The 21,124-nt window shown below is 37.0% G+C and overlaps 1 protein-coding gene across 4 annotated transcripts; it reads right to left on the bottom strand.

Moving 5' to 3' along the window:
- Nucleotides 1-3,342: 3,342 nt before the first annotated feature.
- On the bottom strand, nucleotides 3,343-19,258 carry LOC124160928 (MICOS complex subunit MIC27). 4 transcript variants are annotated; one of them, XM_046537050.1, is made up of 7 exons: nucleotides 19,120-19,252; nucleotides 18,074-18,276; nucleotides 17,843-17,991; nucleotides 16,603-16,743; nucleotides 12,998-13,102; nucleotides 4,550-4,650; nucleotides 3,343-3,590 (listed from the first exon to the last, which is right to left on the bottom strand). In XM_046537050.1, the coding sequence occupies exons 1-7, from the start codon at nucleotides 19,222-19,224 to the stop codon at nucleotides 3,522-3,524; spliced, it is 873 nt and encodes a 290-aa protein (XP_046393006.1). In that variant the 5' UTR covers nucleotides 19,225-19,252; the 3' UTR covers nucleotides 3,343-3,521. The 4 variants fall into 4 exon arrangements, with proteins under 4 accessions (XP_046393006.1, XP_046393009.1, XP_046393007.1 ...); XM_046537053.1 differs by lacking the exon at nucleotides 19,120-19,252 and adding an exon at nucleotides 18,981-19,046; XM_046537051.1 differs by lacking the exon at nucleotides 19,120-19,252 and adding an exon at nucleotides 18,654-18,754.
- Nucleotides 19,259-21,124: the final 1,866 nt, after the last annotated feature.

The following is a 21,124-nucleotide window of genomic DNA, read 5'->3' as shown; positions in this document are numbered from 1 at the left end:
TCAAAGTTAATAAAAAAAACAGCAACTTCGTAAGAAAAAATAGTATTGAAAGTGAAAATTTCACAGCTCATAAAATTTAATTATGTATTATGGTTCTGTTATCTACTTGGCGAATTGTTTTCCATATGACACCACTGAAACCTCTAAAATAACCTTTTCAAAAAACCCTTTCTTAAAAAAGCATCAGGTTCTCTTATCTATCTTGTACCTGATGATGCTGAAAAGCAAAACTGGTAGTATTAATAAATGTAAAATTGTGGAAATTGCTCCTGCTTTTTCATTTTCATTATGTCACGTTTCCACTCCATCTCGCCTGAAACCTCAGACTATATCTTACCTTTATTTTATTTATTATTCATATAATATTTTTGCACTGAGTATGCCATAATTAAAGCAACTAATGAAAATGAAGAATTTTATGATTGGATTACAACTTGGACTCAAGTAATCTTTGTCTTTTTTATAATGTCTATCATATACACTTCACAATATACGTGAGCATTGTGGGGGTCCCCTACAGCCGACCAGACTACCCTACCAGACCGCCCCTGGGAAGGATATCCCGACAGAAAAACCCGGCATCCTGAGTGGTGGCATCCGGTGGCAATCCCTCCTTAAGGTTCAGAGGAGGTGGGTTAATAACTGGCTTCCTCGTAAATTCAACTTAATACTGAGACTGCAAAAAATGAAACAAACTGGATGTATATATAAAATTCTTCCTTGTAGAATTGTGTAATACTAACCTTTGAAACCAAGCACAAAATTAGATAAAAACAAAATGTCAGCCAAAGGACTCCCTAAAATTTCATTTCATGGTATTTATCACATATTGCCTTGGAGCCCATAAATCAGCCACCCAAAAATATGTCTGAATCAGCCTCTAGTGAGCCATCTCCCTCGACTATGTGACAACCAAAGAGTGTATTCTGTTAAATACAGCTGCCCTCATTGACCTGACGATGGGTAATAATAATAATAATAATGTCTTTATTTGAGCGAGGTTGAGACTAAGAAGTCCCCTCTTCCACCTAACCCCTCGATAGCATCAATGCAAACAAATTTAAAAATAGAAGATAAATGTTTGCAATACACAAGGTATACAGTATAGGTACACTATTTGCGAAATGTCAAAAAAGATAAACAAGTATATGTGAAAATTTTGCGCAAAAAAAGATTTCCGTTTGTGGGAAAAACATGAGGATAAGGGTGTAGTATCCTTCAGCGAAAAAACTCACCGCAGGAAAATGGCCGTAAAAGAAGGGGGGCATGAAAAACATGCGAATGGGTTGACTTGATGGTCAGGAAATCAAGTTGACACCAGTGAGCTATTGGTTTCCTCAGTGGAGGGTTCACTCCCTTGACTGGTTCCATCAGGTCTTACAATGAGCTATGTATTACATGCTATGTTTCTCCGATTATAAGCCCCCTCCCCCTAATTTTGAGGCTTCAGCTTTGGGAAAATTTTAAGAAATGCATTTGAATATAGTCTCCCCTTTACTTCTACCAAGAGAATTTGAGGAAAAAAAGGGGGACTATATTCAGATACCGTATTTGTCTGAATATAGACCCCCCTTTTTTTCCAACAATGCTTGTGGTAAAAGTACAGGGGGGACTATATTCCTATGTACTTTTTTTTAATTTGCTCAAAACTGAAGCATCAAAATTAGGGGGGGGGGGTATACATTCAGAGTGGGACTATATTCAGAGAATTACGGTAAATACAGTACGTGACAAGATTATACAACAGGAAGAAATAGAAAGCTGATGCATTTATATATGTACTATAACACCTACTTTCTACAACTAACTGACTCACTCACTCATAAAAATGTTTGGAATGAAATACGTAGACAAGATACAACAAAAAGTCATTGAATGGACCCCGTCGAAAATCGTCTAAAACCTTAGGAAAAATAGTCTTAACACTAAATTTTCCATAAATTTCAATGCACCCAACTGCCTTCATGACTCTACCCTCTGGTGACTTTTGAGGGTCACAAAATCGATGGTGATGAGGAATTTGAACATCGCTGGCAAGCTTGGCACCAGTCAGCCATTAGTCCACACCTTTTAACAGTCAGAAAGCCTGGAAACCAAAAACTGTTTGGTATCCTAAGGATTTAAGTAGGTTAGATATCACCATAGAGTAAGAATATTCTTACTCTATTATATACTTATTCTATGATATCACAAAAAAAATTATCCTTAAGGAACAAACAGCAGACAAGAATTGAAAGAACTGGCAGAGTGACCAGAGGGCAGAGCCTTCGGCAAGCAAAAGTGATTACCAATCACATGTTGGCCATATGTACGTACTACACATACGAGGCATATTCATAAAGGCCGTTTGGTCACAGGAAAAAATATACTCCTATGAAACACATTTTACTGGTACTCTTAGTTGGCTACAAACCTACTTCTCTACATAATTATAGTTCATTTCTAAGCATTTTTTGTACTGCTGCACCGGCTTCTGCAAACCCCTCTGCATTGAAACTCACCGCCTGAGAGTTGAACCAATTGGATTAAACCACAGGTTTACACTGCTGTCCAAAACCGATAAGATTCAAGATTTTAATTGGGAACTCTTTGACCACCCACTGTACAGTCCTGACCTTGCACCTAGCGACTATTTCCTATTCTTGAACTTGAAACAGTGGCTCAGTGGACATTTCAAAACTGAAGAGGAACTCAAGAAAGGCTTAGTCAATTGATTCAAATCTCAGGCGGCGAGCTTCTATGCAGAGGGGTTTAAGAAGCTGGTGTAGCGGTACGAAAAATCCTTAGAAGTGAATGGTGATAATGTAGAGAAGTGAAGTAGGTTTGTAGCTAACTAAAAGTGCCTATAAAATTTGTTTCATATGAGTACATTTTTTCCCATGACCAACCGGCCCTTCCTTTGTAAATGCCCCGTAATTTATTTTTGCTAAGCTGGCAGAGTGGCCTTAAAAAAAAAAATAAAACTTTGGTTTGTTTAAATGGTGTTGAAGAGCTTAGGTAAACTTAAAGTAAATAGCTCAAGTCAAGTGTTTGACATAGATAATTGAAAAGAAGGCAAAAATCAGCAAACTTCATCCAGACTTCATAAAATATAACTAATATCTACACATTTGCATACAAGTCTAGAAAACTTCTTAAGATGGCATCAAAAAATTTGAATACAAGACATAACTGGAACTTATAACCACGCGTTTATGTGTCATATGTTAAGAGTGAGAATTAGAAGTCTCTTCTAAAGAAATTCCAATGCCACAAAATCTACAGAAAGGATTGCAAACATAAATTTAGGCAATAATTTCATAAAAAATACTTTATCTCATCCACTACACTTTAACCATCCTATTAGATTCAATATTTCAACATAATTTATTGGCAGCATTACTGTACAGAGTAAGGTAAATGTCTCTTAGAAAACATTCACACAAACCCAGTTACATAGATTATTTACACAATTAATTTACACCCGAGGAATAAAATTTAACTAAAGTTTCTTCTCAGCACAGTCCCTAAACAATAAACCCTTAGCTTCTGGTTGTATACATGTCCTTGTCTGCAGGGTTGCTCTGATCATTTTTTGCCAATGTTTTGTTCTGTAAAGGAAGGAGAAAAATCAAGATCATGAAACCATTCCAAAAAGTAGATATTAGGTAGAAACAAGACAGATCCACAGCCACAGTAAAAGGCAATGTAATTCAATTTATCCTGTAAGTAATTTAACGATCCTAATACGCAAATATAAAAAATTGGTTAAAAACAAAATAAAATGGCAATTTGAAAGAATAAGGCCAGTTTCAGATGGACTGTTCTTCTGCCGTCACTTCAAAGGGCAGATTCAAGCTCTGCTGGTTCAGTGCCGAAACCACTCATGCCAGATGGAAATAGGCACCATGAAGATCACCGAGACCATCACACAGTGTACTTCAATGTGTCTGAAGGTGCCCATGAACACCTATGGTCATTTTAAGCCATCATATATGCTGCACAGTGACAAATTGGAGCATATGAAAGTGGCATTTGATGCCTCATCAACACTCAAATGCCAAATTCAACAGTAGCATCAAAATCACTCAAGTCCATTACCATTCATTCACAAATGCATACACACCAATTATTTTATGCGCTAATGCCACAAAAATGCACACTCATGAAATAAATGAAAATGTTTGCAAAGTTTACAACTGTCAGTTGTACATATAAATTTAGATAAGTACTGAAAAACTATTTTACATTATTAAATAGGTATAAAAGTTAATATGAAAAAGGAAGTAAGTAAAAGGTTACCATCGGGAGTTAGTGAGGAGTAGGTAGCAGAAGGTGTTGATCCAGGAATAGATGGGTAATGGATCAGTTTAGAGGGTGGTTCGACAACTGGAGGTGGGATATGTTTCAGGTACTCTCCCCGGATGTCTTCTTTAGGTACTGGATTGGAAGAGACCAACTTTGTGGTCAAGGGATTGGTTATTTTGGCCAGGGGTGAGGTTTCAATGAACTTCTCTTTCAAGGACTCCACTTTCTTCGACGAGCATGCAGGAGGGGTAGATGTATTTACCATGGCCTTCGGAGCATCTTTAGGGGCTTGACTCTGACTTTGTGAGGTTTCTTTTTTCTCAGCACGGTTCTCCGAGACTACAGGCTTACTTTCAGGTTTGACTGGAAGAAACAATACCTCTCAGTAAATTGTGGCAATTGAAGATCTATGTGACCAATTCTGGGGCTTCTTCAATTCATATAAGCCCTTAGCTTAAGTAAATGTCTTTTAATCAGACTTTGGCTTACAATAGAGGGTTAATACTAACGTCACTACTCATATAAATAACATTACTAGGACTCATTAGCAAATAGCATTTTCCCAGATTAAAATTGAAGGGTGATGTTAATGAAGACTAAATGAAACAAAGACTAAAAAGGAACTAAAAACAAAGGGTGAATTTTCCCTAATGACATATGGATATGAATCTTAACACCTTGCGTACCGGGGTATTTAAATGTAGAGGAACGACGAACCTGAATTGAGGTGTTAATATCCAAAATATGTCCCAATTTAAGTGCATTGCCATTGGTTTAAACACGTTTGAAAAACTAATGTTTAAATATATCTTTACCCTATTAAGCATTACGATACCTCCATTCATAATACTCTCGAACAATAACTGACAGCATTCTACTAAGTACCTATAGTATACTTTACAATTGTTTAAGTTGACGTGCCAAAATGACGAAAATCTTCGTTATTCGTTAGGAACACTCGGAAAAAAATGAAAAGAATTCCCGCCATCCATACGCAACGTGTTAATGTACGCAGAGATTATTTCAGGGACAATTTGAACCTCAAGGATACCTTATTAGGCATATATTTCTTTTCCTCTCGATCATTACAACTGTTACGGCAATGAAACAGTTGCTCTTTGGGTCAAAAGATGGCATACATATGCCTGGAGAGATATGAGTGACAAAGTGGTGCACCAAAAGGGGATGGACCGTTAAGTTGCCCCGGAAGGAGATGGGAGAAGAGACAATTAAAAGTAAAGGGACTGGGAGGGACGAAGGGACAGAACCAATAGTCACAACAGATCGATGGTCAGTGTGCAGCGCATATTCTTAAAGTGTAAGAACGATTCTTGAACAGCTGTAATAACGATTTGTAGAAAACTAAAATACAGTCCACTTTAAGTCACATCATATTACTTATGTTGACAAGCCAAAGGTGCAACATCAACAAAAAATATACCAAATGATCATCGAGTGTGGTGTGTGGGAAAAGTGGAGGAATCTCCCACAAAAAAAATAAAACATTGATTAAACTCAACAACAGATTTCAAGGATGACAAAAAGGGAATGCATTAACACATGCTGGCTGTGGACAATCAAAATTTTAAAAATAGGTAAAAGAAACACTGCACAATTTGGAGATGAAAATGTTGAATAAGAAAACTAAGACATCAAACAAAGAGCCACAGGAAAACAAGTCCATACAAGGTGCAATAGTTTTTTTTCCAATACGTACCAACAGGCAGGTCAATATGCATTTTTTCCATGCAAGCAGGCTTACCAAATTCACAGGAGTGCACAAAAAATTAATCAGCCATTAAATTTCATAAAAATGCTTCTACACGACCAAAATAACAAAACAATATCCTTTGGAAGGAGAGAAAATTTCCATATTTATCTGCCAGAGAGATTAAATTGCAAATGAAATGTATGTATAACACTTACATATTAAGTATGAATATGCGTATTTTTGACAACAATATTTTTATAACAACAATAGGACACACTAATTAAGGTGTTTTTTGAGTCATCACATTTTTAATTCAAGGTTTACATAGATGATTTAAATTGAGAAATGGAAAAAATGTCACATTCATTGTCTGTGTCAACAATTAGTTCATTGTATTGTCTATTGTTATTAGCGCAATGCGAATTTCTGATTTCTGTTGCTGTATAAATGAAAAATTCTGATTTACCACACATGGAATCAACCAATAATATTAAGCTTACTTCAAAGATAGGCTGATTTGGTGGCCTTTGAGAGTATAAGCTCTTGTTCTCCAATATGCTATTCCTCTCATAAAAGAATTTGGTGATAAATGAAAAATTTAGTAACTTTTCAGTCCAGAGAGATTGATTGACTAGAAAAAGTAGCTATGCATTAAATATATTTTTATTAAATCCAAAAACCTTAGATACAAATCAGGCTACAATTACGAAAAAGTCTGAGAAAAACTCGTAGCCTGATAACTGAATGATTATCTTTGGTTTAAAATCAACCACAAGAAACAAAAGCAATTAAATGTTAATTAAATTAAAATGAAGAACTTTGTGCTTTCACATTAATATTTATTCACGACCATGGTTTCAACGTTAGACGTCATCATCAGGTGAACTCTACAGAGGTCCATCACATCCTTTTATACCAGGCTAGGAGGGGTAGGGAGGAAGGTAACTAGGTTGAACGGATTGGTAAACAGAGAAGAGGGAGGGGGAAAAAAACTTGGTCATATGGTATGAAAGAAGTTAGGGGGAGGAGGCTCCCTTAGGGAGGGCATGGCAGGTGGAGGGGGGATGGTTCAGGTGAGAGAGAGTCCGAAGAGTTCGTCATGTCATGCCTAAATTCCTGGGCTGGGACCTCTGTAGAGTTCACCTGACGATGACGTCTAACGTTGAAACCATGGTCGTGAATAAATATTAATGTGAAAGCACAAAGTTTTTTAATTTAATTATGAATCGCTTTCACCAAGTTACGCCTCAAACAATCAATTTTAATTAAATGTTAGTCGGGGAACTTAATAGATGGGCAACAAACAACATTAAATCAACAGGTGTTCACTAACTAAGGCAAATATCATTCAAGGCTTAACACGGAGCCGTCAATTGATGTGCGGTCAGACCAGGAGCCCTTTCTCCGCCTCAGTACATGAATAATAGCCACTCCTGAGTCTTCCGATTGTGTGCATGGCCTTCAGCAAGCTTCCCTCTTTCAACCCATGTGTGCCGTTTGTAAATGGTAGTATTTGAATGGAAGTTATGGCACGAAAACCCCTCTCTATTTTTCTTTCTTATTTTATCGGCCGATTCTGATGCTTTTCATTAAAATCAGGCCCGCACTGAATGTGTTAAGCTACTTGAAGGGTAAATCTCTAATCAGATTTTCCATTAGAATAAAATAGAGCTACATAATTTTAAGTCACAATTTTAACACAGGATAATTTTGAATCATAATTTCTTTGGTCTCCTTCAGACTTTGCACTTCTGAGGTAGACAAACGGACTTCTTGCATGCATAAAAGTACAAATGTTTTGACAGCCTACAAGAGTACTACAACAATCCTTAACTTTGCATTAATATGTGTGCATGTCACTCTTCATTATCTGGTACTATGTTCATTGTTTGGCATTCTGCTGAGTGTTCATTATGTTATGTACATTGTTTGGAATCATATATTTTGCTTGCTTAATTTCCATGATATGGAGTATATCTATGTTTTTGTGGCATAAGGTAACATATGATCTTCTGGACAAATAAAAATATTATTACTTATAATATTTTCCACCAATTTATATTCTAATGGATCAAGAGAATTCAATATGCTACAGTGTTTTTCAAGAGTATCTTAAAGCAATCTAAGCCAAAATTCAAATGGCTTCTCAAAGTGACCATATTCATCAGAACACAAAAAAAAATTTGACGGAATAGAGTAAGAAAGAATCCGAGAAATTCATAATGATATTTAGAGTAAAATATAAGAAAACAAATATACAAGTATACGAGTACACGGCACAATATACCAGCATTGATCACAAGAGGTAATTGAGGACAAGATAGGGAAATGGTTTGAAAGCAATGTCTACACAGCAAGCAATTACAAATGGCATAAGATATTTTTGATCAGAACATTATCTAAAGGTGGTTTAACACCAAGGCAACATAGAGCAACATGATAGCAAGTGGCAATGGTTGCCCTTTCACAATCATTGGCATTTCTAGTATGTAGCAGGTGGTAACTTCATGTCATAATAATAATAATTATTGTAATAATTATAATAATTTTTATTGGTCCCAGGACTTTACATAGTAAAATATAGGATAGTAAAATATATTTGCTCCCAACAGTCCTCCTATACCCAGGCAATCAAAGTTTCCAACTCACTCCGAATCAAAATGTCACTCAGAACAAAATTCATAGCCTCCAGAGTATCCGGTACCATCGTCGGATGAAACACTAAGAAAAACATTGGCAAACTAATATTTTTAACCCTTTATCTGCACAAATAAGCTGAAAAAGAAGCTACTGAGGGTTCCTGGCACCTACTGAAGGGCATTAAAAATAAAAAGAGGAGTAAAAGATGTCCGCATGACATCTACTTGTCAAAGGAAGAACTTCTAAGCACCTATGGACTCGGAGAGTAGAAGCATAGTTGTAATAGTCAAGAGACAATGGGAGCAGGTTAAGGGTTCATAACATATCCATCACCAACAATCTTTCAAGTGGACAACTCCTGAACAATAATGAGTTTTACAAGAACTTTATAAAGATGAATATGGTTCAATATCCAACCTTGTGAAGTTATTGAAAAATTCTACTTCCAAAAAGGCCAAGTCTCTAGATTCCTATTGAATAGAGTTGGTCAACTGATTATAAAATAAGATACTAACTACGGGATATGTCGCAGTACAAGTGAGATTGATGATCACCCCGAAATTTCTTGCATTAGCAGTTTCATACTGTTTATCAAAAGGCTCCTCAGCCTCTTATGTTAAGCCTAGATAAAATGTATTCATACTGTTAAGGCAGTTTATTTCTTGCTAATGCAGAACAATACGTTTAAGCTTAACCCATTCCCATCCACAAGCGTACTGGTACGAAGCCTGAAGCTGGCCACAAACACCACAAGCGTACCGGTACAAATGCATACGTAGTGATATCTATCAGTTGATCCTGCTGCTATCTTACAAGTTGTTTTGTAAGTTTTTGGCCAGATAGTGTACCTGATAGTAGCTGCCATCTGGTGGCCATTTAGAACATTTTTTCCATTGTAAATCGCCTTAAAAATATTTATACTTCAACCAAATGTAAGAGCTCAGCTAACTCTAAACAACATATCAAAATTTGGTCAAAATAAGTCAACAAATACTCTATTAAATGTCTTATTTAAACCAACACTACAAATGTGTTCAAATTCTTTAAAAGTCAGCAGTGAATGGGGTCGATTTAAATCCCACGGGATGTAAGCAAGTGGGTTAAAGTAATTCCAAGGGCATATTTCAAATTTTAGAGCCTCATAAGAAAACCACCCCTTCTTCTCTATGATGAGCCACTTTTCTCCTCACTCATACTCTTTCGTCCACTGTGGAAGCTCATTTTTAAATTCTTGATTTTCTTTATCACCACATTAACACAAACAATATTTTTCCGCAAGTTGATTGAGCACAATAGGGCTCTGGTCACATTCTTGAAAAACATTATACAGTGGAACCTCGTTAAAGCGAGTACGGGCTATAGCGACACCCCCGCTATAACGACAGATAGCCGATGCACCGTCAATTGACCCTATAATAAGCGTGTTAAAAAATTCGTTTTTACGAGACCCTTTTGGTGTTGGCTCTCGCCATAGCGAGGGTTTCACCGCCGGAAAACTTTCATCAAGACTCCTTAACCTCTGTAATTGCTAGCGATCTGTTAGAAATGAAGTTAATGGTGTGCTCAGTCTCAAATTTATGTGGTAAACTGCCGTTCGATAAATAAGTAGTTAATTTTGGTGATAATATTGTGGCATTAGCATTCGCGAATGCTTCATCTTCTTTTGTTCCTCGGGCGGCAGAAAGCAGTCGGTAGCATACCCGCACGTCCGTGAGTTGCGTGAATAGAAAGCATTTGATGGCAGTCACCATGGCCAAAAAAACACCAAACACGTCTAAGCAAGAAAATAAAAATAAAGGAGTAATATGAGAGTGTCGGCCGGATGGAGGGGAGCGTAGGGGAAAAGGGAAGGGGATGGAGGGGAACGGAGAGGTGGAAGGGGCAGCGCTTCTGATTGGCTACTTGCTATTTTCCACCCAGCCGCCTTCAGTTCAGAAAAATGGTATAGTGATGCAAAAAAACATCGCCTTTCGTCTGGATTTATGCTTACGTTTATCGGATAGATGTTTATCTGTCGCCACACCACTCCTGTTCCTGTATATCTGTTCGCAACAGGTGTATTGGCTATTATTTGCTCCACCTCCGGTAAAGCGACAATTCGCTATAGGGAGTGTTTATTAGTGCACTGTGGAGTGCCGTTATATCGAGGTTACACTGTACTTAGTTAGATTAAGATAGTCAGAAACAGTGGCATAACTAGGAATATGCTTTGGGGGGATGAGATGGACTGGGGCAGGAAATTTTTGGAAAAATGACATGCCTGAAACTACATTTTACATAATTTTGGCACTAAAAATTATAATTTACGCAGATGCAGACTTTATTATATTTCAAAGCTAGGCAATATTTTCAAATAACTTTAGTACTTCTCTGATGCTTGGGGGGGGGGATCTATCCCCTTAGTTACACCACTGGTCAGAAATGTCCCTATAACAGTAAAGCCATTTAAATTATGGCTTACTTTCAATTACTTTTGGACATCTTTGAACGTAGGTTTTCGCAGCGAGAGGCATCGTTGCTAATGGCTTCCGGGTGCTGCTGCGTGTTGCGCTTTGTCGTGCAAGCTTTCGCGACCGTTACAGGACGTATCATCAGGCGATGAATGAAATTACGGAATTGGTGGTCAATTAATATACTCGTCCAACCTCCCCCATCCACCGCAGTAGTGGGGGAGGAGGGCGGAGCTGACGTCAGCAGAACTCAGAGCCATTTCAAATAGCGGCAAATTTCTCCTATGCTATGTAGCAGTAACTACCAGCAAGTTAAATCTTGGGTGGGGTGAAGATGGCAAGGTATTTAATATCTCCATGTTTTGAGCTGATCTTTTGCACTCGCTCTGCAATTTTGATGCAATGGTGCTTGCTCACATCAATTGTTTTTGGTTAGGGCTAGTAATATATGACAATGACGCTATTGTTTAAGTGCAATTCAAGCATGACAACAGCCTGAACAGCTGAATGGACTTGTGTGTGCTTCGAGCATTATAATACAAGGGCCCTATCAAAGCGCAAATTTTATAAGGGGAATAATCACATTGTATTGTAATGACTCTGTGGAGAAATGATATCACATAAAAAAAGTGCTAAAACCTTGTGATTTCAAAACTCAAGAAAATATAATAAAACAAAATTATTCGTAATAAAAAAAATTATGTCCACCTCGAATATTGAATGACTTTTAGAAACAGTGGTGTGATTATTTATGCCCAGTAACTAACTACTGTCACCAAAATCCATGTCGATACATGTTATTGGAGTTCGATAATAAAAGTGAACAACTAATAACTCTCAACTACTAACTCAAGTTACGAACATCAGACAGTGGGAAGTTGTATTTGAAATAAGTGGTCATTACACATCCCGATGGTTGACTTCAGAGAAATTGAATGTTCTTCAGACCACTCTCTTAAGTTCATTCTGTCCCATGCAACCTTTTGTGGGATCAAAAAACAATATTTATTCGACAAAATCCCCAATGTTTCACAGCATTAGGGAACAATACTCTACTGAATGAATTCTTAGATATTATTTATTTGTCACAGAAGCTGCAGTATAAATCTAAACGATGTCTGTTACCACAATTGCCAGTGTTTATTATAAACAGAACTGCCAGTTTTTCATGTCTTGATGTCATTCAAAATGGCATTGGAGCAAAATAAGTTTTTGTCCATACCAACTTGGTGCAGCTTTAAATGGTGAGGTTCCATCATATGATAAGCTTGATTCCACAGGAGTAAAGCTTATCATACAATATTGTGTGGATACTGAAGTATCTCCTACTGAAAAAGAACAATAACTGACGCTCTTGGGAGACGCACGAGGAGAACTTAAACGCATTACAATGATTATGACGTAGCGTAATGTATATCTATTATAAAAATTCTGTTAGTGTGTTATAAAATGCTGTTAGTTAGTGTATAACTTATTTTCTTTTACTACAGATTGGATTAGCCCTTACCACAGGACCAACGATTTGCTTTGTAAAAATGAGAACTTTATAATAACGCTGCTCGCATTAATGTGAGTCTGCTGTACTGCAAAATTTTGAATTAGAGATATCTCTTCACAGAATGAAAGCTCAAACTAATAAGCCAAGCCCTTCTCACCTGTACGTATAAGATTACTTTCAAATGTTAACAGAAATAAAATTCAAAAATGTAAACAAAGTAAAGTAAAAAATGATAAGTGCCCAAGAGAAGTCAACAGTGATCAAAAATGGGATGGCTATGGAGGAAAATGAGCATTTTTTTCTAATAAAGAAAGATTCTTATGCCACCTTCTGTGAATCATATTCCCATTTAAAAATTGTTACATACAAAGTAAAACTATGCACAAAATTAGCTTCACACATGAAACCTACCTCCATTCACGAAATTGTATCCAATCAATGCATACTTCTTGACATTCTGGACAGCTTCTTTGGAGTACACAGCTGCTTCATTAGGGTAGCATATTGAAGCCATGGCTAAAAAAAAGTTAGCACCTTTAGTAATTATTCCTGCTCATCGTAAACGTAAAAATGTTACGGTACTAAAATAAACCAACAGAAAAAGCTATAATTTATACACCAAAATAAAAATGATTATTTAAAAAGGAAAATAGACCCATACAAAGACTCATACTACTGAATAAATGCACTTGAGCTGAGAGCAAGTCAATGGATGGTAACTTCCCTCTCTGATAATTTTAGCCCTTTGAAAAAAGACCGATCAAAAGAATCAATTTTTTTGGGAAACTTGTTCCATTGAAAAAAGTTATGGTATAGACTCAAAATAAGACCCAAAAAATTTGAGAGAAATACACCAACTAGAGATCCAAGTGGAGAGACACATTTTGGGGAGGAGGTCAACAACTAAAAATTACATAATTTTAGAGTCAGTTCCAGAGGATTAGGCCAAGTTAACCCTTTCAGTGCCACGGAATGATATATCGTCCTTTGCAGAATGCACCAGAAGTGCCAACAACAATATATCATCATTAATTTCAAAGCCTTTGAAAACAACGTTTTTTTCATTCAATTAATTTTTTAAATTGTACATTATATATCAGAATGGTTTCTTTTTTACCACGTTGCATTATAATTTTTTTTAAATTGCAATTAACAACATATTTGTAAATATATATGACCACATGATGGATGGAAATTTCCAAGCTCCATTTTCTATTTTTATGAAACAGAACCTTGGTGTAGTATAGAATAGAGAATAAATGAAGACATATACAGTGGAACCTCGTTAAAGCGAGTACGGGCTATAGCGACACTCCCGCTATAACGAGAGATAGCCGATGCACCGTCAATTGACCCTACAATAAGCGTGTTAAAAAATTCGTTTTTACGAGACCCTTTTGGTGTTGGCTCTCGCCATAGCGAGGGTTTCACCGCCGGAAGACTTTCATCAAGACTCCTTAACCTCTGTAATTGCTAGCGATCTGTTAGAAATGAAGTTAATGGAGTGCTCAGTCTCAAAGTTATCTGGTAAACTGTCGTTCGATAAATAAGTAGTTAATTTTGGTGAAAATATTGTGGCATTAGCATTCGCGAATACTTAATCTTCTTTTGTTCCTCGGGCGGCAGAAAGCAGTCGGCAGCATACCCGCACGTCCGTGAGTTGCGTGAATAGAAAGCATTTGATGGCAGTCACCATGGCCAAAAAACACCAAACACGTCTAAGCGAGAAAATAAAAATAAAGGAGTAATATGAGTCTCGAAATTAATTTATCTTCGTATTCGATCTGCAAAATTAAAAAAAAACAAAAGCGCCCAAGGAATCCAGACGATGAAGAGTTATAAGGAGCTTTGTTCGGGTGGTTTTGCCCATTCAAATCTGCGGGAACTTCTGAGAAAGGGGCTACGCCCAAGCCTGAAGCGGAGTATTTTAGGGATAGATTGCGAATCGAGAATTTTAAGAGTGCGGAAGGTTGATTATACTAATGCGAAGCACCAAAGCGTTATCTCCCCTCACAACTCCCCTGGTGATGCCTGCGGTGTAAACCTGAAGTCGTGGAAGAGAGGACTCCGATCATAAGTATCTTTAGAAGTATTCCCCGCGTCATATAACATAGACGAAACGGAACTTTTTTTACGTACAACTCCCCGACAAAACCCTTGCAGTATGAGGTATTTCTTGCAATGATGCCTCTAAAGGTATGTAGTGCGCCTTAGCGATGATGTAGGATGTACGATGCAATGATACTGAACGTGAATTGTCCGGATGTACGTATTTATTCTCCGTTGCGGATTCACAAGGGTGAACTATTTGCGTCAGTGGTCGGAGTCGTACTGGCGCTCTTTTCCGTCACGTGGGTAGCCGAGCATCCCCTGGTGGCCACTGTAAGAACTCACAGAACAACTGACTCTCGTTTGCAGTGTCGTGGTAAACTCGGTGTATTATTTCAAATACGTCGCGAGCGTAACACTCAAAAGGAACTTTTTTTCAACAACGGCAATTTTAATCACATCATTTTTCAAGCTTAGCAAACTTTTTACCGTAGATGATGAAGATATTACATTATCTGATAGAAAAAGTCTTCCACGGCGGGAACGATATACAACCTTCCACCGGTAGAAACAAATGTAATGCGTTATTTCACTTCACTGCCGGTTAACGTACAGAAACAATAAACATACACCAATGGAAACCTTTGAGGCATTACATAACCGCGATACTGTTTTGTCAGTTAATTTTTGAATTTTCAGTGGAAAATACCAAAACAATAGAATGATCACGTAAATGAACTAATTAAGTGCATAGAAAAATGACTTCGTCGGTTGTGCATTAGCATAATGATTGACGAAACAATGCTTTCCATGATTTTTATTCAGTGCGGCGCTTATAAATGGTTTGAATAGTTAGTCGTTGTTCGAGTAAGGAAATTTAGTGATGCAAAAAAACATCGCCTTTCGTCTGGATTTATGCTTACGTTTATCGGATAGATGTTTATCTGTCGCCGCACCACTCCTGTTTCTGTATATCTGTCCGCAACAGGTATATTGGCTATTATTTGCTCCACCTCCGGTAAAGCGACAATTCGCTATAGCGAGTGTTTATTAGTGCACCGTGGGGTGTCGTTATATCGAGGTTGCACTGTAGTAAGATAAGTACAACTTAATATAAGTATGTAATTGAAATGGTAATTTTCCACTTCTATGTATTTTAATCGAAGAGGAAATATCCCTATTCATTTACCGATCATGAGGTGGAATGACTCCACAATATCTCCCAAAATATGTACATACTTATTTTAACCTTCCGTTGGGAACAAAGGATCTGACAGGCACAGTGCGAGTTTTTTTTTATTTCTCCGCACAACTAGGCGGCATAGACCCTTGACACTTATAGTAGCTTTTTGTTTGGACACGCTCCATGCAGCCTTGCACTTTTCATGTTTATGCTGACAGATCCGTGGGGGATTATTCAACATAATTAAATAGAATAATGGCACAACATAGCAAAATGAAGGCATTATTTGATAAATAAGATAGACGAACAAAAACTACTGATCTTATAGTATTCACAGGGTAAAATACATTACAAATAATATTTAATAGCCTGAAGAGCAGGTTAAATCAAACCTTGCTGGATTGGTCAGGGACCGCTATGAAGGTACATACATAAAAAGGGGTCAACGCATAGCACAAAAGACATCATCTACGTGTTCGACTACACTAATAATGGTACATATTTTAAACTTAAAAGGTGTATCACTGTGCCATGCTAAGTGTTAAAAATATTTTTTCACATTTGCGCATGTCAGGCACATAGCGCCTCAACTCAGCAATTCCAATATTGCATCTGATGAAAGGTTAAAGCAACTGAAGACTAATTCTAATCCATACATCTCGTGTCAGTGGGGTCAGAGGATGGAATGACTGCATTAACAGGAAAGAAACAAAGGAAGAGCAAACAACAAAAATAATGAATACTTAAACCACCACAAAACTGTAGTATCAAAACACATACTAACCAGCAGCACCAGCTGAACCATACAGGATGCGACGAATAAAACCTCCTCGAAGACCAAGCACCAAGCCAGCAAGACCACCAAGACCAATAGCACCAGCTCGAGGTAGGTAGTTATTTTCTTCTTTCAGATAGGATATGATAACTAAGAAAAAAATAAAAACCAATTTTAGCATAATCAGGCAGGCAGGGAATGCCAACCAGGGAGCATTGCTTAGATCTAATTACTGTAGTTAAATTACTGTGGTCCTGATTCATCCCAATAAATATTTAGTGTGTAATTTCTACAGGCAGCTATTCTACCATTGTTAAAGATATACTCAATTACAAGATTCCAGGATTTAATGGGTAAGTTGTGATTTGGGTTTCTATTCTAATATAATGAAGAGCATTATATGTACTAGAAAATTCTTATCACAAGCAGGCATAGAAATTAAATAAAAATTAAGTGGAATAATTTATTAACTTCGCCGATCACATATATTCACAGCCATCAGTGTGACCGTATTGAATAGAATTATAACAAAGTACATGCATGTAATTACATTACTGTCTTTTATTCCATCTTCAATACAGTTAATTTAAAATTAGCGAAAGATATAAAAATCCAGCTAGAGTTTAAAAGATAGATCAAACTATTTGTAGGAAGGATTAATATTTATTATGTTGCACCTCATACCCCCGAGATCCACCTATCAATTTTGCGGGACAATGTCTCCATAAAATCAAGAATCTCACCAAATTAGAAGTTATTTGGATGAGTACCTCATTAAAAGAAAGATGCTAAAAGGAGAGAAATGCTGGAAAATAAGATCAAATGATAGGAACATGACATGGCAATCATAACGTAAACATATAGTTATCTACAAATTCATATTACAATACACTTAAAATTCGTTCGGTACCTGTATAAGTAATAACTGAAGTCCACATAAGCAAAATTATCACTCGCTATCATTCCAGTTTAATAGCCCAAATTCTGCTGCCAACAATGAATCGCTCTCTTTGCAAGTTAAGTAGGAAGATCACCAATCCAATCAAAAAGGACAAGGGTCATCATCAAGGTAAAGTATTCTGGATATTTTTGCTTCTACACGAGGACCTACCATTCAAAGTAGGAGGACATGAACTACAGATTCAAAACTCACAACACCATCTTCTTAATGAAATGACACTAGTGACAAATTCTTCGTTTATTCTATCAGTTACAGAAAAGAAATAAGAAAGGAGTTTTCAATACATACACTCAGAATGTGCTTTCCCAGTTTCAACATACTCCACCATCTTCTCCTTTTTCTTGTCGAAATCGTCAACATACACCCAAAGTTCTTTCCTAACCACCGACACTGCTTCCTCCAAGTCCGATATAGGTTTCTTCTCCTCCTCCACAACACTATACATTATAACAAAAAAATGTGCTTAATAACTTCGCATAGTAAAAAACAGAAGGTATTAAATGAGAAGCACTGACTTACCATGGTGGATCTGCGTGGTCATAAATCGGTAGTTCACTTGGTTTGATTTTCAGAGGACCTGTATGGCAAATCCCCTCCGCCGGTTTCGCCTCTTTGACTACCTTCACGGGCGGAGGGCACTCTTTAGGCTTTTCTGCTGCATGCACAACAGCAGCAGCAGAGGCAGTACATACAGATGACGGTAAAAGGAACTTCTTCATGATCTGTGAAAATTTAACATTGAATTCATGTTCTTTGAGAAAGAAATCCAGTGGCACATACCAAAATTCAACAAAAATTAAATCCATATGGATACTGCAAGGTACATTTATTGGACATGAAAGAATGAATTTGTGACGGAATCATACTCCCTACATTCCCAATAGAAATCAACAAACAGCATTAATTGCTTTTAAGTACTAAGAAGAAACAACTAGTTTGTCTGCAGTGCAAGTTGATTATTTCAGAATAGGTTCTGCTCAGCAACCGCTTCAACAGATTTGTGATTAACAAAAACCAACTACTCTAAAACTTAGAAAGGCTTAGACCGCGAAAAATACACTACGAGGGCATTAATAATTATACATTCGTCTCCACTAACTTTTGATAGATTTCGGACAGCCATGTTTTTGAAAGCCAAAGGACGATCGAGGTGAATGACGAAACAGGATCGAGTATCGCGGTAAATTCGAAATATTAATAGAAAAACCCTGTGCTAATCCAATGCCATGACTAACGAATTGTCAGTACAAATAGGGAATGAAAGGATTTGAAATTTAAACCCTCCTTATATATAAAGCCGCATGTTGTTTGTTTTATTTCGGTATGTTCTTCATTTTACTTTGGCTATGAGTAATTTTATAAATCTACTGCATGCTTCCCGAAGTATTCAACTGGCGAAAAGATAAATAAATTCAGCCTTACTTACTTTGTGTTCCGAAAACGCAGCATTTATTTCAAATGATTAATCTTTAAATTTTTATCATTGCATCAGCTGCACCCGGATGGTGAATTACAAAAGCTGAAAATGAACAATACAAACAACAATGTGCTAGTCTATCGCTTACGTGAATCCAAATCGTCCCCAATTTATTAAAAATTCCGTTATGTGAATTCAATCTAGCAGGTTCAAAATCGATCACATGGTAAAAATACTCTTGAATTTTGTACATTCCCCGGGTAAGCCGAAAATCTAGTTTGCTTTGTGTGGACAAAATAAGTAAATGTAGCCGGCGCATTGTTGCGTACGAGAGCTTGATTCCCAGCTGAAAAAACTATTACATACGCCATTTTTATGAGCTGAGTTTTTAACATTCAATTTGAAAAATGCGCCCAAAGATAAAGTAGATATACTGAAAAGAAAAAAACTCTATATCTCAACAAAAGCGTTTAAATGCGCACTTTGGAATTTTACGGATAGCACAAGAAATCGAAAACAAAAACGTGAGTTGAATTTAGTTACACGGGCTACTCTCACTCATTCACTTTAAAGGTTAGTATGGAGAATACGCAGATATGAAAGAAAAGTAATCATGAAATTCTCTTCCTCTGCCTATAATTATATTAGGGTGTAGTTTACATCATCCATCTCAACTGCAAAAGGTGGTAACACAATTTCCCGAATTTTCTATTCGATTGATAACTTTCTGTTGGAACTTCACACATATGAGATCATTATTTTTAAAGACAACTGTGCGAAACCTGTGCGCCGCCGAGTCTGCTGAAACTAATTTCGTGGTTCTCCCGATCGTGACCCCCCTCCCCTAGATCCCCCTATTGTCTACAATATATGCGAGTTCAGATATGGTAATGTATTTGTACCCTCTGTCTATGTTTAGCTGTTCAAAATTATCTCTCCCTTTCCTAGCCTCTCGGGGGACGACCTACGAGGTAAATTTTGTGGCTGAGATTCTATTTCATTTTTGTGTAAGACAATTTCAGCCAGGGGCGCAGCTAGGAATTAAGGCTGGGAGGGGTTTTAGGCGCTACTAATACTGGAATGTCTGGGGGTATGGCATAACCGCCAGGGTAATTGATAATGCGGGGGCCTTCCCCAGAAAAGTTTTAGGATAACTAGTGAGTTTTGCAGTTTTCTGAGGGATATTTTATAAATCCTTAGAATATTCTATAAGTAATATTAATGCAATTAAGTAAAATGGATTTAACTTAAATATTTCTCTGAGCTCTGAAGGGGGATTTTATCCCCAAAACCCCCCCCCCCCCCCCCCTCACTGATTTCAGCCATTAACATCCATGAATGTAAGTCATAGGAAATGAAGTACTTTACGATATGAATAGGTGGAAAGAACAAGAAAAATATACTCTATGAGTAGAACTTTATGCAACTTTTTCGATAAATTTACCTGCAGGTCATGAATATTTAACAGTTGGATTAAATGTATGACGGAACTATATAAATTTAGAACTTGGCGATGTTCGGAAGAAAAGAAAATGCTTGAAATACATGTGGAAGCAATCCCACACTGAATCATTTGGAATAGATGAGACGGAAGAGAAAGCCGAATAGACCTAACGTATTGCCTAGGGCGAAAAGGAGACCTAAAACTCTTTTCAGACATTTATTGGCCATGAAATGAGTTAACTTACTCTTGCAGATGCCTTGAATTCAAGGTATTAAATTATTGAAATATTTTTAATACTCTAAGAAATGTTTCTCCTTGAGCTCCCAGATGAGATTTAGCATTAAAAAAACATTAAGAATTTGAAATGCTTAGTGAACGAGAAATGATAAACAATTTGGCAGCTGTTTTTACAGGCGATCTTAGCACATAGATATAAAGTTAAATTAAACATAGGTCCATACTTTTTTAATAGAACAATTTCAAACTGATTTAATTTATTTTCCGCATTTAGGACTATGCATTAGCTGAATCAATTCACTTTGAATTGTTTATATGCCGCTTGTTAGAGGGCATCCATTTATTACGTGATGCGTTTAGAGGGCAGGGGGTCAAGCCGATTCTTTGCACGAGTCAGCGAAATAAAAAAGCGCGTTTTGATTTGCCTCGCTTCGTCTCCATTGTCCGAGATTTTGTTTAATGGCTCGATTCG

This window comes from Ischnura elegans, chromosome 6 (genome assembly GCF_921293095.1).
Source record: "Ischnura elegans chromosome 6, ioIscEleg1.1, whole genome shotgun sequence".
Taxonomy (NCBI): Eukaryota; Metazoa; Arthropoda; class Insecta; order Odonata; family Coenagrionidae; genus Ischnura; species Ischnura elegans.
The sequence above is the reverse complement of the archived record's forward strand: the minus strand, read 5'-3'. Positions and strand labels throughout refer to the sequence as shown.